General features: G+C 34.0%; 4 protein-coding genes across 8 annotated transcripts in view; 1 reads left to right on the forward strand and 3 right to left on the reverse strand.

Moving 5' to 3' along the window:
• Positions 1-1,977: 1,977 nt before the first annotated feature.
• Positions 1,978-3,836, reverse strand: LOC117177975 (PHD finger-like domain-containing protein 5A). 2 transcript variants are annotated; one of them, XM_033369130.1, is made up of 3 exons: positions 3,618-3,836; positions 2,441-2,635; positions 1,978-2,327 (listed from the first exon to the last, which is right to left on the reverse strand). In XM_033369130.1, exons 1-3 carry the CDS (start codon positions 3,667-3,669, stop codon positions 2,311-2,313), a joined length of 264 nt encoding a protein of 87 aa, XP_033225021.1. In that variant the 5' UTR covers positions 3,670-3,836; the 3' UTR covers positions 1,978-2,310. The 2 variants fall into 2 exon arrangements, with proteins under 2 accessions (XP_033225021.1, XP_033225019.1); XM_033369128.1 differs by having other exon boundaries at positions 2,445-2,635; positions 3,618-3,833.
• A 367-nt stretch (positions 3,837-4,203) lies between these two features.
• On the reverse strand, positions 4,204-7,381 carry LOC117177941. The gene is given in 4 exon segments (XM_033369068.1): positions 4,204-5,352; positions 5,837-6,049; positions 6,052-6,337; positions 6,793-7,381. Coding segments are annotated over 4 exon segments (1,377 nt in total). The 5' UTR covers positions 7,065-7,381; the 3' UTR covers positions 4,204-4,746.
• A 1,037-nt stretch (positions 7,382-8,418) lies between these two features.
• Positions 8,419-13,813, forward strand: LOC117177934 (corrinoid adenosyltransferase-like). Of its 2 annotated transcripts, none has more exons than XM_033369055.1 (4): positions 8,419-8,758; positions 9,032-9,392; positions 12,909-13,132; positions 13,417-13,813. In XM_033369055.1, the coding sequence occupies exons 1-4, from the start codon at positions 8,682-8,684 to the stop codon at positions 13,427-13,429; spliced, it is 675 nt and encodes a 224-aa protein (XP_033224946.1). In that variant the 5' UTR covers positions 8,419-8,681; the 3' UTR covers positions 13,430-13,813. The 2 variants fall into 2 exon arrangements, with proteins under 2 accessions (XP_033224946.1, XP_033224947.1); XM_033369056.1 differs by having other exon boundaries at positions 9,035-9,392.
• A 132-nt stretch (positions 13,814-13,945) lies between these two features.
• Positions 13,946-20,133, reverse strand: part of LOC117177933 (ribosome maturation protein SBDS) — a 9,240-nt gene continuing 3,052 nt past the window's right edge. The window contains exons 2-3 of one of the 3 annotated variants that reach the window (XM_033369052.1): positions 18,552-18,744; positions 13,946-14,616 (exon numbers count right to left, since the gene is read on the reverse strand). In XM_033369052.1, coding sequence (XP_033224943.1) covers positions 13,989-14,616; positions 18,552-18,595 — 672 coding nt within the window. In that variant the 5' untranslated portion in view covers positions 18,596-18,744 and the 3' untranslated portion in view covers positions 13,946-13,988. Of the gene's footprint in view, positions 14,617-18,551; positions 18,967-20,133 lie in introns of those variants that run through there. The other 2 variants (XM_033369053.1, XM_033369051.1) reach the window with 2 other exon arrangements.

Consider the following 20,133-nt stretch of genomic DNA (forward strand, 5'->3'; position numbering starts at 1 on the left):
AAGGACTAGAACAAACAAAAAATAAAAGCCTTTGATGTTGAAATTGTTTTATTAAAAACACTTGTAATTAATACATAAATAATTTTTTTTAATTCATCTGTACTTTAAGTCATAAAAAGTGAACAAAAACGATTTGACAACAAGATTTTAAATCAGTTCAAAATTTAAGAATTTTCAGATTTTAACGTAAAAACTTAAACGGTTTCAATTTGAAAGTCTTAGCCATTAAACAAATGTAAAGATGTGACTGAAGGTTTATAAACTATTTTAAACTTAAAAATAACTTCATAATAATATATCCTTAAAGGATTTTATTACATTTAAAATGTTGTTTCAGTCTAAAATATTCATTTTGTAACCCATACAATTTGAAATTTTTAATTAAAAAAAAGATTAATTATTGAATATTCAGTAATGTTTTAATTTTTATTTAAGACAAGTAAATTGAAACCAAATATTTAAATGTAAAGAATCTTTAACTGAATTATTTGACATAGAAAGCCTGGAATCGTTAAAATTTCGAAGAGTCTTTAAACTTTGATCGTTACAATTTTAATTGTTGTATTTGAAAAATGGTTAATTTGTAAGTGAAATTTTTAAATTTTTATGTATAATTTGCAAATGAACATTTGTAGACAAAATTTGAGTCATTTTAAGAGATATTTAGGGGTTTTAACAAGATTAAAAATTATCATTCAAATTATAGAAAGTTTTCTTAAAATCTTCTAGAATCTTTTTTGAAAATTTTGTTAAAATCTTTGCAAAACTTTTAAAGTATTCTCTTAAGATAATTTTCCTATGAATCTTAAGATATTTTTTTTTATTCTTTTGAAGCCTTTCACAATTCTTGAAAAGAATCTAATTTTTTTGTTTAAAATCTGCGAAAATCTAAATTTTGTTCTATATTAGGCTATCGTTTCAAGTTTTACATTGAGTTTGAATCTTTTCAAAACTTCTACATATCTCTTAAAATTACTCAAATTTTGCCTACAAATAATAAATGTTCAATTGTTATTTATACATCCAAATTGTTAAGAAATTTTCTAAAATTTGCAGGATTTTCTGAAAATGGTACAAAAAATTCAATTAATTTTGACAGATATTTCGAAGTTCTGAAAAAATTTGCAAAATAATTTTAAATTTAAAACAAATTTAAAACTTCTAGATTTCTCAAGATTTTAAAATAAAATTTGAAGATTTCCAAGGATGTTTAAATTATTTAAAAAGAAAATAATTGAATTTCTAATTTAAGAAATGTTCAGTTAAAATTTTTTCAATTTTTCAATATTTAATGTTTCAAGCTTAAAATCCCTTAAAATTATATAATTTTTAAAATTTTAAAGTTCATTGATTGATTTTTTAATATAGAGCATTGAAAATGAAAACGTGGATATATATTTTTGTATGTAGAAAAATATTAACAGTTCCACTTTGAGTGCTTTCATTTGCAGCTCAGTTTTTATTACCTCAAATGGAAAATTTATTAGCTTTAGAGTTCAATTTTTAAAATTCCATTGACCGTGAAAACTGTTTGCGAACCGGGAAATGACAGGGATTTTATTTCGTCGATTAAAACGGCCACCCTGATGATTCAAAGGCAATCGATTTGTTTCAAAACGGTTTGCTGATGTATATCGACTTTCGCAATAGTTAAAATTTTTTTTTAAAAACTGTGGGTTTAACAAGAAGTGAATTTTTTTCTAAAAAAAGGAGAAACCACGAATATTTACAAGGAGAAACCCATGAGTTAAAAAATAAAAAAAAAGTGGCCACCCTGTTTATTTGAAGTTTCAGTTTTAAGTCTGAGGTCACGTCATATACGAACACCACAATATGCCTAGAAATGAGAACAGATTGGGCACCTTTTAAATCCAAATTTCCTCATGTCTTTCTCAACACTGTCCTTACTTAGATGATACTTCACATAAAAAATGCGAAAATCATTCAAGCAACTACGAAAAATTATTAGGGACAACATTTTTTCATAGGAACTGCAAGTTTATTACCTAATAAATGATAAAATTAGAAAATACACTTTTGTACAGTCCGAATGGATTTTTAAATATAGAATTAAATGAATATCTTGTAACACGATTGCAAGAATTTTCCAGGAATCGAAGCGTTAGTGTATAAAATTAATGTCTTAATATTTACATTTTGCAGTTTTTGAAGATATAACAGAAGAAGAGTGTTTGAAAGTCAAGTAGAAACGATTGAGATATTTACTAATTTCTGTCTTATCTTCTTTTGAAACCATACTTTTTTCGTTCATAAAACAGGTCAGTTTTCGATGATCCGAGATTCACAATCTTAGGACAACCATCCCTCTGAAAAAGAGAGAGCATTTTAATAAATTATCTTTAATTGACTGTTTCCTTGCAACTTGAATATTTGTTTGCAACAATAATCTGTTTATTTGCGGAGTACAGAAAAAATATACTTGCATCTTTTTCTTGTATAGTACATTCTTTACAATAGTACGCATCTGATACTCCAGGACCTCCACAGATTACACACCGTCCTTGATACGACCCATAATTGCACTCGTCACAGATCCTGACAAGTGTACATGGCCTGACGTATGAATCGCAAATTACGCACTTTCCGTCACATTTTTCGCACAAACGTCCAATGGCTGTAAATAAGTTTCGAATAATAAGTATAGTTTTAAATTCTGAAGCCTATTTAATGAGTTTTTTTTAAATATAAGTGTATCTTCTAAATGAAAAGGTTTTTCGATATAGGGGTATGTTGTCGGGTACATTCCCGGACCAGAATGAATCCTCTATGTGGAAAAATAAGTCACTGGGGCAGTTTTAAAGTTAGAACTGCGAAGAATCGCCTTTCGAGAAGATCGAATTTAAAGTTAGCATACGTATAGTACATATTTTAACTTCGAAATTAACATTTATCCAGCTTCAATCATAAAAGATTTGGGATATAAATATGTCACCTGGTAGAACATCAATTGAAGTATTATTTGCTGAATAAATGAGACAATAGGGTCCCTTTCATTTGTACGTATGCATATATAATGAGTTTCAGGAAAACATTCAATTAATTTCATGCAGTGTCAGAATTTATGATTGTGCAATTATTTGCTAGCTTGAAAGAATTTCGAATTCATATTTTATACCTTAAACAATTTATCACAGTTACTTAAAACCTAGATAATCTATAAGCGTCCAAATTATGTTTAAAATGTATATTTCGTTCTTTTTGTTTACGCGTAGCGAGGTTATGATTAAGCGTGAAAATTGTACATTTACCTTTTAAAAAATCATATTTTGTACATGAAATATACCACTTATAGTAATATAATGAAACTATCAAGATTTTTAAAAATAATTTTGAAGAAAGTGTTCATATAAATTACTAATTCTAGTTCTTTTTAATAGTTTTTAATGTTCTTAGGCATCTATTTAGAGTTGCATCAACAACCGCCGGTTAAGATAAAAAAATACCAGATGATAAAACAAGGTTACTGCATACGAAAAAATAAAATAATTATAAACAATTAAAATTATAAGGAAATCTTTTGATTTCAAGCCGCAATAACAAATATAACAGAATTGTTGGTGACTGTTGACAAATGTAAGAGGTTAGAATATACATACCGACGCCCGGCTGTTTTCTACAAAAAATCAAATCAGGGTGATGTTTTGCCATTTTTTTTAGAGGCCAATGTGATTCTAAAAGCAAATTTTATCCAAACAAAAGTATTTCAGCACGCATAAATGCTCTAACAAAGTAGATACGAGGTGGAGAGATTTCTCCAATTCATCCGCACGATCCGCAACATCTGACCAGTTTACGGCCATCTTGGTTATTTCTTGTATAATGGATCGCCATATTGTCATTTAATGTTTCATTATGGCGATCAATGATGGCCGTAAGATCATCACATCTTGATCAAACATAATTTTTCGGATACCAATATTTTCCTATATAGTGATTTTACAACATACAGCATGTGGAAATTAGTTTTAATTTTTCAAAGATCATTTAATGATTCTTGTAATAAAGTGGATGATAATAATCTGACAAAACCAGAACGCGGATAGAATTGGCGCGAAATTTGAAAACAGAAAATACTTCGTAAAAAATGCATAATAAATACATCTTAAAGAAGATTAAATTCTATTCTGAATTACTTAAATATTAAATAAGGCATATGAATCCAGAAACAAATATGACAAGTAATTAAGGAGGATTCTGAAGTGTATTTCAATTTCATCACATTATCGTGCGTTTACAATCCTCATAGATGACAAATATAAAATAAATATTAAAAATATTTACATAGTAAATACGAGCTGAATCGCCGATTACTGAAGATAGATGGACACTTTATACGATACTTCAAGTTAAACTTACGAGACTAGCGTACAATAAATAATACACTGTAATGATCAAACCGTATACAAATCTGTACTGCTAATGATACACCGAATCAAAACTAACAAGAACGCTTAATTAAATCTAACTCATAAAAGAACTTGAGCCTAGTTCTCAGCTACATTCAGAGTATTTTTTTGTTTACAAAATATATCCAAACAGACTCACAGAAGTCAATACAAAATAAACCGACTTAGGAATGTGCAGTGTTAAAAATCAATCACTTCTTGAAACAAAATCCTTACCTATTAACTTAAACCCTTAACTCCAGGTCACCGTTTACTAATATCACAGATGAGAGTAAGCATCATTTACAGAAAAAACGGGACACACCCGTTGAATTTCGGATCAGGCTAAGCTAGGAAACAGTTCTGAGAAACTCTCGTGCCACAAATCTGTTAGCACAGAAGTTTCATTTACACTGCAAGTTTCATCAAACGGAGAACCATGAGATTCATATCCGGTATCTGAGAAATTAGAATCTTGTTTATTGATAGGCACGCTCGAGTCAGTGTCATCGGAGTGAATACTCGAGGGTGACATAGAGTCATGGGAAGCGTAAGGTGAGAGGTGATCAGTATCAGTATAATGCACTGGAGTTAAAGGCATTGGCTCGTCGATTTGATTCTGAATGCCCTCCGACGATATTTCTTGTACGCTCTCTTGGATCTTGATATCGTCGTTGACGATTATCGTAATACAGTTGGTAGCCTCGTCGTAAGTACCATACACGGTGTCCACGTCGCTCGCTGGTTCCCGTTTTATCTTCACGTCCTGGTGATGTGAATTTTCGGCTGGAACGAGATCAGGCGGAACTTCGCTAATGCAAGATGTGGGAACCAATGCAGATTGCTCAACAGCACTTATGCTTCTTGAACCTGCATTGACTTCCACGACGTTTGGTGCTTGACCCACCAGTGGAGATTCTCCGGCGGTTTCTTTCTTGACTGATACCTGAAAGCAAAGGGCGATTTAAAAAATCATAGAATAATCGTATACAAAGTCTTTAGCTAAAAACTCAGATTTTTTCAAAAATTTTATGCTGGATCTACTAATTGGCCGCCATATTTTAATGTTTATTACCATTTTTTTCAGATTGCAGAGTTGATAAGCAAAAAAAAGACGGTATAAATAAAAATAAACGTGTTCTGTAACAATAAGAAAATGGAAAGTCATCGTGACAATCGCACAAATTTAGCGCCCTAGGCATACATATTCTAAATATTCTTTTCTTTTTACTCTCGAAAATATTTTTATTTTGTTTTTAAATTAATGTCCTTAAAGCACGCTTTCTTGACCATTTTAGTGGAAATATTTTTTTTGGGCTTTGTAATTCATCTTTGCAATTATGAAGCAAAAAATCTAATCAGTTTAAAAGAACATAATCGAAAATACATTAATATTATTACGACATTCAAGATTTTATTGAGATAATCACCTGCTCATTTGGTCGAGTAGTATTTGCTTCCACTTCTGCGGTAACTTCTCGCAGAAGACTTTCGGCCAGTTCCTCGAGTCGATCGATGTAGTCATCCCCTTGGAGTTCTCCGAATAGTTCCTCGAGAGGAGGTAGAGCGTCAGAATCTTCAGAAGGACGACGGCACTTGGTGTCAGTATCAGAGGTTGTGTCGACTGAACTGCCCCACCCTGCGGCGGAGGGTTTAGATGAGATTCTGCTGATCCCGATGAGGGGACAGTAAAATCGACACGACCTTGACACATCGAGCAGAGCCGCTCCTTCGTCGTTTCCGAATGCCTCTCTGTCTTTAACCTTTCAGTCTCGTCGTGGAGTGATTCATTTTCCGACCTAAGCATCGTACATTCTTGCACCAGAAGATCATTTCTTTCAGCGAGCATTCGAACGGTCTCTTCCAGCTCGTCTAGTTTCGCCTTTTTTCTGTCTCGTGATGTTTGAGCTGCTACTCTGTTTTTTAACTTTCTGGAAAAAATGAACTTTAGTTTTAGTAAATTCAATTGAATTTAGTTATTTTGGTCAAAAAAAAAAAAATATATATATATATATATATATATGGAAAACTGAGTGATTATTTAACATGCATTTTTGGTTGCACGAAAATCTATAAATTGTTTAGTTTGTGACAGCAACAAGAGTTACAATACAATATTTAAACTAATAAAATTATTAAAGCAGAAAGCTGTTCAGCTATTGTATATATAGTATATGAAAACGAAATGTTTTTTATATTGAAGCAGAATTTCTTTTGCAGAAACAGCAATGAAATCTAGTCCTTAAAGTCTAATATACAATAATACACTATAGTTACTGCAAAAGCTATAAAATATTAATCGAGGGCAAAACAATCCTCGGAGCGGCAGTAAATTGTTTAGATACATTTTTGATGAGGATGGTGTAAAGAATAATCAATAACTTACTTTCTCTGAAGCTTTTCCTCCCATGTTAGGTGATCTAGCCTTCGTTTCTTCCCTCTAATGCAAATTGGTTCTGGTTTTAAAATCCCCGAATCTATCATTGTGTCTTCCATATGTTTTACTGTTTTTCTGTTATCAATCCTCAGCTTATCGGTAAGAATGGAGGTTGCAAAGTTAAGTTTCGTAGCGGATCTGAGGTCGTTGGTTGAAATTATGCCCGAGTCTTTTTTAAGACCCTTAGGCAAAGTGATGATGACACTCTTCAATGGACACATGTTCCGCCATAAGAAAATCAGAAAACCCGAGGATGATGGCAAATCTGGCACACTATATTGACTTGATTATAGCAGTCACTGAACTGTCACTCTTGATGTTTGGAGTTAGAATGCACTTCGTATTTGGAAACGTGGTTGTATCGTTCCTTATAAACGTATTGGCTTCTGAGAGGTATCTTTACGACTGACAATTCGTTCGTGTTGCAGCATTCGAAAACCTGTGCTGGACTTTTTAGCTGATGTAACAAATTCGACAAACTGCGGAAGCAAAAGCACAACAATCGTGGAGGATGGTGGAGGAAGAGATCGAAGAATGTTCCAGAAAGTGGGGATTGGTAGATAGCACGTGGAACATATGTGGTGTATTCTGATTGGTCAATCTTGACGTCATTTCCAACCCCACCACTGCCTCATCAGTCACACTCATTCACCGCTCCTGTCTCATCAAACGTCAATGGTCAATGTCATCAGCCATCCGTGGGGAAAATTGGCGTAATTCTAGAAATCTAGTCGTAAATATGTATCATATTGGATGATTAATATAGAAGTTTAATGCTTTTTCCTATTTTAACAGTGAACCTTTATCCGTTTTAACGAATGATGAAATTTATTTGATTGAAACACAAGCAGCTCTCGCAGGCTTCTTTTGCTCTCTTTGGAAGTATTCTGATTAGATCGCGTAGTTCGTCGGATACACGGATAAAGTATGTATCCTCTGATAGTCCGATATCACAGCTGATATTCGGATGACCAGAAAATAGGGCCGCACAAATAACACCTGCGCCCGTAGGGAAAATACATTAGGTTCTATACCTATCGCTTTACATGAAATTGTATTTGAAATCGCAAACAGATTTTCGACGTATTTCAAAGTATATTTAAAAAAAACTTTATAGTTTATAAGTAATTAAACAGGATTTATTTCTTTTATTTCATCTATGATTTATTCAGTTCAAAATAAGAATTCTTTTTATCACTTATGTTTTTTTTAATTCCTCACAGATTTACATTTTTCTGTATTCAGAACGACAATTCCGTTTTTTCATTATATATGATCAAATTACCTAACTATGTACCTAACATATATTCTTTAATAAAAAATTGTCAATAAAAACAAAGTATTTTTCAATTAATGTTGTCATAATTTATTTCTCATTTATATTATAAACTATATTTAAAATAGTAATGAGGATATTTATTTGAGATACCAAATATGAGATACGTATTTTATTGAGATACCTCATCTCTGAAGGTACCATATTATTATCTACTTTTATAATATAATTTGTAAGCAGCCGCGTCGAAAATTTTAATTCGTTCTAAAAATAGATCTGGCTAGTGGCGCCCCTGGATTTTCAGATTTTGTTAAAAACCCAGACAGAAACGGGCTGGTGAACCGAACTTTTTTCGCATTTTCTCGATTGACAGTTTATTTTGTAAAAAAAACCTGACCTAAGCTAATAGCTATCGTGTAAAAAAATTCTGGAATCTTCAAGGTGAATTTACCCGGCTTCATCTTTATCAAAACGTCAAACCACGAGACATACACTCGAATGAACTTGTCACATTTATAATAAATTATCTCGTGATTATGAAAGAACAGTGTTTCTTTTAGAAATGGAATTAGCTCGACATGTGTGGCGGCGGTACTTATTTGCATACAAATCTGGTGTGCAATCGTCACTGCGAAATGGGTAAAATTATAAACGTTTTAAATTTCAACATAACCTCGAAATGTCTTTCAATTAAAGTTTTAACCGGCCTTAAAAAAAATATTTTTTGTGTAATTTACTACATCTTGAATGCACTATTTACAGTGAAAAAGTTAAAACCACAAAGTTAATCGTATACATATATATCGTACATATTTAAAAAAAACTTCGTATACAAAAATACTTGTGATATAAATGTAATAAATTTACATTTTCGTAAATAATGTTTAATTTTTAATGTACATGTTGATACAGCAGCAGTGCTACAACTTCGAAGGTAGCACGGGCAGTTCTTCCGGGAAATGGGGATTCCCGTTCGACTGTTCCGGAAGTTTTGGTGAAAACCGAGACGGTATTTAACGCGCTTGGTGCTACCGATGAACTTTCTTCTTATATAGGATTGTCAAGAGAATTTGCATGTGCCGGCAAGGCCGAACATCCTTATATCGATAAGCTGAAAAGAGTCCAAATGATCCTCTTCGATCTCAATCACGCAATATCGAGATCAGCACCCGGAAAAATGAAACAATTCGAAAATAATCACACTAAAGATCTAGAAGAATGGATTTCGGAGTATTCATCTCAACTTCCACCTGCCGAGGATTACATTATTCCTGTAAATAAGTAACATTAGACTTTCTTTATTTTATTCGCTTGCTAGCAGAAAATGCGTGTCGTTCAGATTAGCTTGTAATCAGTTGCATTTTAATCAATTTCAAGTTGCAATATTTCATATAAGCATATTTGCCTTGAGACAAATCCCGGTTGCCTCTTTTTGAAAATCATTAAGTGAAATAATCTTTTCCTATACATGTAACAAATTAGCTATTGTATTTTTTATTCGACAGCGGTTTCTGTATTGCTGTTATTTATTAAATACGTCAGTAATAGAAATTATTGACTTTTTAGAAATATTAAAAATGCTAATTTAATGGTTAATATAGAATTCGATAATATTTTTTGAATTATCACTTAACCATTTCATGATTTAAAATCTTTGATTTTTTTGTGACATTCCTTTTAAAACTTCAAATCATTGTTAAATCTTTTGAAACCTTTCAAATCTTTGTGAAATTATTGAATGCCTTTTGCAATACATATTTGTTAACTCTTTGAAAACCTTCCAATCTTTTTGATATGGTTTGAAAATTTTTGAAATCTATAATATTTAAAACCTTTTGAAATCTTCTAAAATGTTTAAAAATCTAATATAAAGATCTTTTTTGAAAGTTTTTCAATCTACCAATTTTTGAAATCCCTTAAAATATTTTTAAATCGCTTGAAATCCGATGTACAAGACTTTGTAAAATCTTTTAAATCGTTTCGAAATCTTTGAAATATTTATAATCGTGTGTGCACGCCTTTGTAAAATCCTTTGTAATCTTTGAAATCTTTAAAATCCTTAAAAAATATTTAATCTTTTAAATCTTCGAAATCCTTTGCAATTTTTTGAAATTCTTTGAAATCACTTCCACATTTTTTTGAAATCTTTTAAAATATTTTGAAATTGTTTGAAATCTGATGTTAACGCTTTTTTAAAATCGTCTGAATCCTTGTGAGACCTTTTGTAATATTTGTAAAACCGTTTGATGTTTTTAATTCGCATGTGTAGGTTTTTGTTAAATTTGTTGATGCCTCGTGCAATTTTTGTGAAAACGTTTGATAACTTTGAAATTATATTAAATCTTCTAAAATCTTTTTAATTTGATGTAAACGCCTTTGTGAAAGCTCTGAAAAGCTTACAATTTTTGTAAAATCTTTGGAATAATTTGTGAAATCGTTTGAAATCTTTCTGAATTTTTTTGAAATCTGATGGGAACGCCTTTGTAAAATCTATGAAATAATTTGTAATCTCTGAAATATTTTGATTCCATGTGAAACATTTGTGAAATATTTGATATCTTTTCCAATCTTTTTACGAATTGTCTACCGTTAAAAAATTGTTCGTAAGATTAACTATCCTCCTTTTCCAGGTCGTTTATAGTTAACTTTATGGGAGATTTCGTCATACTAGTCAGAGTCAACTTTTTAAACCTTTTGAAATATTCGACATCTTTATAAAATCCTCTAATAACGTTTGAAACCTAGTGTACATTCAAACTTAGAGTACTCAACTTCTCGAAAATTCTAATCCTAAAAACAGAATGAAAATCGAAATTTACAATTAATCATTTTTAAAATTTGAAAGTTGAGAAGCTGATGTGGTTGCTATAACTAAAATGATTAAGTTGCATACAATATCGTTGCATTCTCCAATAGTCTTTTTGAGACATCTTTTATTCATTTTGTCAGATTCATATAACATAGTTGTCACAATCACATGCTTTAAGCTACCATGTTGTAGCTCCACTACCACTCTATTTGTAGCCCATCGACGTTTAATTGGTGCCACTTGTTTTACGTGTAGTTGGATGACATATTGGGATATTACCAGTGCCTGAATCATACATAATGAAAGAAAATTGTAGACAAAATTTACAGGAATGCGAGATTTTCTGGCATAATTTCATAGACAATTTTTGTCGAATTCTTATTTCAATTTCTATTTAAAATGGTTTCAGTCTTGATAGCGTGCAGATTTGAAGAAACGTTAATGAATAATGATTTCCGAGTATTTTTCTTTAACCAGCAATGATAGTTGTGACAGACATATTCTATGAATGAGAACTTTTAATGTGTGGTAGTCACAACCGCAATGTAGGAATGCTGCAATCACAGAGTATGGTTGTGACAACGACACTATATGATTGTGGCAGCCACATTGTGTAGACGCTAAAAATAGTCTTTTACACAAACTTTTAGATTTGTAACTTTAAAAAAAAATGTTTTTTCATTACATTTTTCACATTTGGTACACACATTCACACCCCCAAGCTTAACAAAAACTGTATGCGTGATCGATTTTTCTTGACGGCGTGGATAGTACGCTTTAAACCTCAGCTTTACTGGGCGAAATTAGTGCAAAATTATACATCTTACAGTGTAATTTTCTCCGTGCAGAAAAGGAATTTATTTGCTTTATTTTTTTCATAAATGTTATTCTATATAGTTTAGTTCACAGCTGCGATATCAGTTATGCAATGTTTATTTTGAATGTGCTTCATGTAAAACTGAAATTGTCATAGCGATCACGTTTTACGACGAAATTTTTAAACTGTTCTAACTGACTGAAAAAAGAGACACATTAATCTGGGTTGTCGTGATTAATTCCTCTTTATTAGACAAACGAACTTGCAAGATAAGGAATAAACAAAAGTTGAGGGCGTAAATGTCATGGAAGAAATGGTACAAAAATGAATAATGAATGAAAGTTGGTCACATGTTTTCTATGGGCATGTAACTATTTGTAGAATGATAGCACATATGTGAGATTTGTAGGTTCATTTCACATATATATCTTCTATTTTTTGCAATTATTGATACATCAAAATATTTGACGGCGCTCCTACCACAATTTGAAGATCTTTGAAAATTAACTGAGTCACAAGCCTATTTTAAAATTTTCATTTTCTAATGACTTCCTGACTTCACAGATAGTTCACAAATTTTACAAAACCCATGGAAAACTTTTTTTTTTCATACCTGCCACTAAAAAAGTTCATATGGTAGTTAAAATATTGATATATATAAGACGAAAACGTGAAATAAGGCGCGAAATTGCAAATCTAAAAGTTCTGTGGAACTGCCCATATGTGGTTGTAAAAAGCACAGTTGTAGTTGGCCCATATTCTACTATTTTTTGTGATGGCGACAATCATATCTACGAATATAACCACCATACAGTTTTCTCCGTGTGAATATCACGAAAAATATACTTTACCGTTCGTTGCCACATTTTAAATATGAAAATACTAAAAGATTGAGAAGATTTCAAGGTTACAAAATTCAACGAGAATTCCAGGATTTTAAGGATTTCAATTTGTCAGATTTTTAAAATAAAGATTCTTAATCGACTTTCTACATCAGAGCTTAATATACTATATTAATTACGGGTTTCTTGAAATTTGGTTTTAAAGCACATTTATAGGTAGAAAAATAGCTGTTTATTCAAGAACTATTCCAAATTCCTGCTGTTAAAGGCCTTGTTGAATGAAAATAATTATATTTCCAATTAACAAAAATATCATTCCAGGGCGGAGGCCAAGCAAGTGCTTCCTTACACGTAGCAAGAACCATTTGCAAACGAGCGGAGAGGAGTGTGAATGTTTTAGTCAGGGATGGAATTCTGGATAAGGAAGCGCAGATATACTTAAATCGATTATGTGACTTCCTCCTCACTGCATCCCGAATCGCTGCGAAATGTGATCAACGTACAGAAACGATTTATATTCCACGAGCAGAAGTGCGTGAGGAGAAGTAAGCTAGTGTATATAATAGAAATTAAAAACAGAAATCTTATTATGAGCCTCTTCAGAGCTCAACAGTCACCCACCCGGAAAACGTAGAAAGTATTAATGTCTTAATTAAAATGAGAGTATTAAATTGTTCGCTGAACGTTTTCCTATTCTTTACATTTCATCATTAATTTCTCAGGAGTAAAAATTGACATTTCGTGAGTCAAAATTTGCTTCTCAGAGGTAATTAAATTGATAGAAAAAAGTCGTATTAAATGTAAAAATGTACTCTTGCGGTTATTGTAGAATGAGCCAATGACGGAGTGATAAACAATCTATGACTGAACTGCTGATGTTACATACCTGCTAATGTGCGACGAGACTTTGATTTTATATCGCAATGATTACCAGTTATTATTTAGACTGCTCTGCTTACTTTAAATATGTCTGAAAGATGCATCATTTTCTAAGTCGTGTTCGTACTCTTATGAAAAGCTGCTGTCTTTATTGTAACGACACAGTTAGATTAAGGTTCGCGAAAGAAAAGCAAGAAGCTTATTGTTACTCAACTTAGATTCACATGTAGATAACTAGTACAATTTAGGATTGTACATAGTCGCTGGAGATAAACTCAGTTATTTATCTTGTTATGTATGAGTATGTGCACGATATTTATTAAATAAAATCGAAAATTCTCAACATATTTTAGTTTATCTTAAAGATGAAAAATTCCAAGATTTTTAATAACAATAAAAATTTATTATAATAATCGTTATTAACTTACAACAGTTGATCCACAAAATGTGGCGTTGAGTTTTAAAACATATTCGTAGGAATAAAAATGAAATGACATTTTGTAGATTAAATTACAAATACTCCTATTCTAAAATTTCCTCGCCTTCTGTGACTTCCTTCAGATTTAACAATTCCAGAGTTCCTGAACCTTTTGTTTCTGAACGAACTAATTCATCGATTTCTCTGTACTGCCCTGGGTCGATAAGGCATATCAAATTCAAGGAACCATCATCCCAGTCCTCCTTTTCTGTGGTTGTAACTATTTTAATTATTTTCTCCCTGACCTTCTTAGCTTCTTTTCCCGTAACGAAAACTCGTAGTCTCATTTGCGCTCTTTCCAAAGGCATGACTGTCTTTAACTGCGGAATTACGTCTAAGGCTTGCTGCTTTGCATTTCTGTTCGGCTTGACTGAGAAGTGAACATCTTTCATTGCCTTTTCTATCAAGGAGACTGGATAGGGGCGCTTCGTTTCTGGATTGACGCACTTATCAGCTACTGTCGTCGCGATATCTTTAAACATCGATTCCAAAGTCGAGTGTCTTTCTTTGTCAGAGACTTGCAGTTCACCTTTATCCAAAATTTCTTTGCAAATTTCGGTTTGGTCTTCTTGAGCGAAACATTTTAATAGGTCTTCCTTCTTTGCTACTTGACCTTTGGATACGTTTGTGAATACCGTGTGCGACTGAAGTACTTCGTCTATGTCTTTCTCTCTGAAAAACAAATTTTCTACATAAATTCAATTTTAGATTTTTTTGTTACAAATTTTAATTTCAACACTTTAAATTGTTACACTACATAATTGTTACACATATTTCAGCGGGAATTAGAATGTGTAATTCGTCAAACAGTAAAGTCTAAATCGAAAAATTCCGTGCACAATATTCTCCGGCAAAATAGTTGACGTATAAAAAACTAAGTCGCGCGCTTTACGCTCAATTGTATTTTTGGCTCGCGCTTCGCAAACCATTTGCATGGATCTTTTAAAGAATACTTCCAAAGTGTAATTTCATAAAATGCTATGTGTCGGCTTGAGATTGCTAATTCAAATTGGAAACATTAGATTTCAATATGCATGCGAAAGGTTCGGTTTTACAATTCGATCAATTGGGTACGCCCAACTACTGCTAACTGTAAGATACTTTAGGATATTTGAATGACTTTAGAAAATTTCGGGCCTCTTAACTACTTCATCAGGTGGTGCATAATATGGGGTCAGGTACTGTGAATAGGATATCGTCCCAGAACACGGAAATTTTGTTGGGAAAAGGTGAACATATCATGTATTGTTTTCTCTGTAGCTCGGATTCTGATGGCCAGATTTAAAAATGGTGAACAGATGAATGAAAATGGACGTAAATACCTGTGATTAAAAAAAACATTGTCCTAGCTATAATAGATCGTGAGTTAGCACCTTCCAAATGTGACCCATTTCGACCTGAATTTACAGCTAGAAGTCCAGAGTTCAGTTTTTTTTTTTAAATAGCTCGTATTTCGGGGTTGTCACAGTGAGTTAAAAAAAATGTTCTTAATCCCAATAGGACCTTCGAAGGATTTTCCCCAGAAAGACATAATGACAATGGTTCAGATTCTCACTGGGTACAACTACTTGAAATGGGGCATAACACCACGACAGAGTGCAAGGAAATGTGGCCGGGATGATTAAACATTCATGCATGAATTAATGCACTGTCGGCATTAGCTAGGCTCAGACAGCAAACACTCAGGGTCCATTTTATCGAAGATGAGGAAATTATAACGTGATCAGTGATTTATATACTAGGCTTCACCAAGAGGTCTGGGGTCAACTACTAAGAGCAAATAACTAGTTAATGGTGTGGCACAAAAGGCTTTATAGCTTTCGTGTGGAACTGGTATGATAGGAAAAAATGTCAGTAAGGCAGCCATGGGTTATGGCACATGCGCTGAACGCGCGTGCACTCGGGCAACAATTTCAAGTATGGAAATTTTAGACATAGCCGCGAATATGGAACTTCATATATTAGACAAAGGCTTAAATGAAAATAAATAAAATAAATGGATGCCTCGAATGTTATCGAAGCGAGGGTAAGCCCAGCGAACATGGTCCAGGTCTTCGTCAATTTCTGTATTGCAAGAACACTGACCTGAGTATATATTATTCTTGACGGCCAGACTAGCATTAAGGGAATAGTGGTTGCTTCTCGTGCGACAAAGAGAGACTTTGTCAAAAGCCCTAAAAAGTACAAAAGTGTCTAATGCGATAACTATTAGTTCTATCTGTCGAGTTCCAAAGATCCTCTGGGCTGTCTGGTAGGGGGTGGTTAAGGACGGAAAATAATAAAAAAATATATTTCTTTGCTAAATAACAAAAGCGTTTGTTAAGGGAGGTTCACAAGTTTCTGCTAACATAACGTTAATCGGTGTGCTTTTTCTGTAGCCGATAGCTAGTCTTAAAGCCTCATTTTGGATCTTTTCTAATTTAGTGAAGAGCTTTTCGCGTTTGAAAATAAAAATGAGAAAATCATAGTCTATACAGCTTCTGATGAGTGAATCATAAATTCGTAAAAGAAGATATGGATCTGCGCCCCATCAGACACCTCTGAGTACCTTAAATATATTTAATATCGTTCAGCACTTTTCGGTCAAATAAGCAAAGTGGGCATCAAATGAAAATTCAAAGTCCAATACAATTCCGAGGAATCTCACTGGTTCTGAGGGATAAATTTGAATATTATTTAACGTAAGAGAAAACGAATCATTAGTGAAATCTGATTTCAATTTTGAAAAAAGTAATAGTTTGGTTTTTTCCGGGCAGATTCTAAGACATCTTTGGTCAAGAAAATTAGAAAGAATATTTGCACATCTTTGGAGAGAAGCGTCACATTCTTCTTGGTCCTTGGATGTGCAGAGTATTGCTATATCGTCCGCGAATTCAATAATAATGCAATCAGCAGGGATCAAAGAATGAATTTTTCTTGTATAAATTGGGAATAATATTGGGCTAAGAATATTACCCTGTGGAGCTCCCTGAGTGCTAGTTCTAGGAACGACCAATTCGCCATTGATCTGGAAATAAATATTTTTACATGCAGTGGAATTTTATACGAATTTAGCTATGTTTTTAGGGATACCTAGCTCTCGAAGGTCTTCCACCAGTATGTGGGGGATGACGCTCGGGAAGGGTCACTTCAAATCTAGAAATAGGCCGGCTGTGACTCCTTTTTTGACAAAGCCTTTCCAGACTTCTGTCGCCAAAATAGCCAAATTGTCAGCGCAAGATTTTCCCTTTCTGAAACCGAAATGTGAAGGTGATAAAATAACGTTATGTTCAAGATACCAGATAAGTCTCATGTATATAAGTTTTTCCATAAGTTCAAAAAGGCAAGATGCGAGTGAAATAGGTCCAAACTTGCCGGAAGTTTATTTTGGAATGAATATGACTAGAAAATTGTTCCACGACGAGGGCAGTAGGCCGGAGTTAAGTATACTGTTATAGATTACGAGAAGGGTCAATCTTGCTGTTTCTGGAAATTTCCGAATTATATTGTAACCTACTTTATCTAAGCCTGGAGAGTATTTAGTTTTGAGCGAGGAAATAGCTATTTCTAACTCCGCTTTAGAGAAAAGAGCCTCGAGAAATGCGTTGGACCTAAAATCCGATGGGAAGTTGTCATAAAAAACTGTTGGAAGAGTCGTTTCCTCGATTAATTGATGGAGTTTGGCTTTAACTTCGCTATCCTCCGAACAAGATGCCACAGCCAGTTTAGTAAATCTATTTTTAAAGGATTTGACAACTCTACAGACTCTGGAAATAGGTGTCATTCTATCTAAGGAGTCGCAGAATTTTCTAAAGGAATTCTTTCGTGCTTCCTTAAAAGTGAGTTTGGCTTTCGCCTCTGTTATTTTCATTAATAAATAATTTGGATAAGTTTTCCTATGTCTGTACGCCCTGATGGTTCGCTTTCTTTCAGCGACAGCACTGTCACATGTTTCGAGACGGCGAGCGTTCAGTACGGACGTCCTACCCCTTGACGGGCCCAGAAATTCCAAGTGATCGCGGATTTCGTCTTCTGAAAAATCGAGAGGGATGTTCTTAATCACCCCTGGGCAGGAAACAAAGTTGGCTGGCGCGAAAGCGAATAAGCCTTTACTTTTGAGAGTTGCGGAGTCATCTAAAAATTTATTTGCATCTTTAAAAGATTTTAAAGCTACGTTTAATTTGCCAAAACCCTCACTTTCCACGTGTAAGAAAGCTTCTTTGTAATAAGAGCTGAAGAATTTACCATACTTCATGGGGTTTAGGTTTTCCTTGGCCAGTCCAGAGGCATGATCCCGCTGAACGATGACCTTGCAAGAACCTCTGTGCTTGTCACTGTATCGGAGATGGGTGAAGGGGCCTTTTATGGCGTTAGAGTTTTGTTGATTGAAGTTTTGAGATTGGGGATTCAGTGTTTGATGATTGAGATGTGTCTGAGTTAGAGGATTTGAGTGATTGTGTGTTTTGTTTAAGGTTTTCTGCCTATGTATCTGTATCGAAATTATCGTTGCTATCGGGGAGAGAAACTAAAGTGGGGTCGATGATGTCGCGTGATTTGTGTCGCTTGGTCTGAGAGACATTCTGGGAAAATTCACCCTCCCGAACATGATTTTTATTTCGGGCTCTTACCTTCCGAAACACTTCATCAGGTGATTCCTCGTTGTTGGGGCCATACTGGAGGGATAAAAGGGCCTCCAACCCTAGCAGAGTGTTCTCATCGAGGGTGGATGTATCCATGCTAACCTCTTCAAATTCAGGTGGCCGACCATCCGTGTCCTCTAATACCGATCCGGCACTAGCAGCCATGTCCTACCTCCATCGGCTTGAAAAAGTCGGCCAATCAAAACAAAAGGGACAAAAAATATAAAGGGAATTGAATGCCGCCCGTGAACACGTGACCTCGCGCGTCGCTCGGTAACCGTCGACGATCAATTTACAGGTTAGATCAACCGAACATGAGATTTTCAGGGGATCACTCGGATCTCAAATTTTTTATGCACTTGATAACACCGAACACACTCTTCGTTCGCATTATGAAACTTCCAAAAAACATGAAAAAGGAAAAACATCGATGTGCATGCCACTCGTGACACTGTCGACTTCGACATTACCGGGCACAGTGGTGTCAGAACGCGGATATCTCTGTCATGTGCAGTAGTTATTCCTTCATATTTCTAGGTTATTTAACGCCATGTGCTAATTTAAAAATACACAGGAATCACTATACTGCCCATGCCAGAGATATCCGCGTTCTGACACCACTGATTAAGCACCCTGACAAAAGTTTTGTTTAGGAAGTCATTCAAAACGATCGGAGGTATTTCATAAATACATATCAGACCGATTAGAAGTCAATTTGCAAACTATTTGAATCCGTATTCTAACAACAGGTTCAATTCGCATCCACATTTAAATCCATGTGAATTCGAGGTCTGCTGAATTGATATGAATTTGGATTGGAAATGAGGTTCAAACGTTCGTTGCATTTTTACCTTTAATAAAAATGTAATCATTAAGAAAAAGATATTTTAGTTTTTTAAACTTTTAAATATATTTTTAAAAGACTCAATTTACTTGTACAATATTGGCCACATTACGCGTGCGACGTGTGCAAGATATTATTATAAATTATGGCCAATTAGGGCACGTCATTTTCGGCATTCGTCTTACTAGTCATTTTCCTGATAGAGCCTGATAGGGAGGCTGCCGAATGACAGAGTGGGTGAGGATCACTTCGCCACAAGAAATGAGGACGTTATTTATTATTGGATAGGTACGCCTAGTACCTCAGAGGTACAGTAGAAATCCGATAACTTGCCGTCCGATAAGTGTACACTCCCCTTAAAACGTCATCACACGTATGGCACGTACACTAATTGTGGTTCTCCCACTACATGTGCTATTTTGCTCATCTTTTCTTATTATTATTAACGTTGGCTTAATCCTGGCTGTTGCCTTGTATATCCTGCCATGACCAAGTGAGGCTATTATTTTGCTCATGATTTGCGCTCATGATTTACGCATGCGCGCACCTAATATCGTGCTACTAGAGGGGGCATCCGATAAGTCCGCAATTCCTGGAATTTTCCGCCCCTACAGCCAACAACGAAAACGCCGATTTAGAGTACTGCCTTGAGAACTTGAGAATAAACACGGGTGTGGCACAATAGTCTTTACAGCATGAGCGACAGGGGGAGCTCCCCCCCCCCCC

The sequence above is a fragment of the Belonocnema kinseyi genome, chromosome 8 (assembly GCF_010883055.1).
Source record: "Belonocnema kinseyi isolate 2016_QV_RU_SX_M_011 chromosome 8, B_treatae_v1, whole genome shotgun sequence".
NCBI lineage: Eukaryota > Metazoa > Arthropoda > Insecta > Hymenoptera > Cynipidae > Belonocnema > Belonocnema kinseyi.

Excerpts from the sequence above, each read along its gene's own strand:
- LOC117177975 (XM_033369128.1), bottom strand. The coding sequence starts at position 3,669 with ATGGCAAAACATCACCCTGATTTGATTTTTTGTAGAAAACAGCCGGGC. Across the intron at positions 2,636-3,617 it reads TAGAAAACAGCCGGGCGTCG|CCATTGGACGTTTGTGCGAA; the intron begins GTATGTATATTC and ends ACTTATTTACAG. Across the intron at positions 2,328-2,444 it reads GTACTATACAAGAAAAAGAT|AGGGATGGTTGTCCTAAGAT; the intron begins GCAAGTATATTT and ends TCTCTTTTTCAG.
- LOC117177934 (XM_033369055.1), top strand. The coding sequence starts at position 8,682 with ATGGAATTAGCTCGACATGTGTGGCGGCGGTACTTATTTGCATACAAA. Across the intron at positions 8,759-9,031 it reads CAATCGTCACTGCGAAATGG|CAGCAGTGCTACAACTTCGA; the intron begins GTAAAATTATAA and ends ATGTTGATACAG. Across the intron at positions 9,393-12,908 it reads CCGAGGATTACATTATTCCT|GGCGGAGGCCAAGCAAGTGC; the intron begins GTAAATAAGTAA and ends ATATCATTCCAG.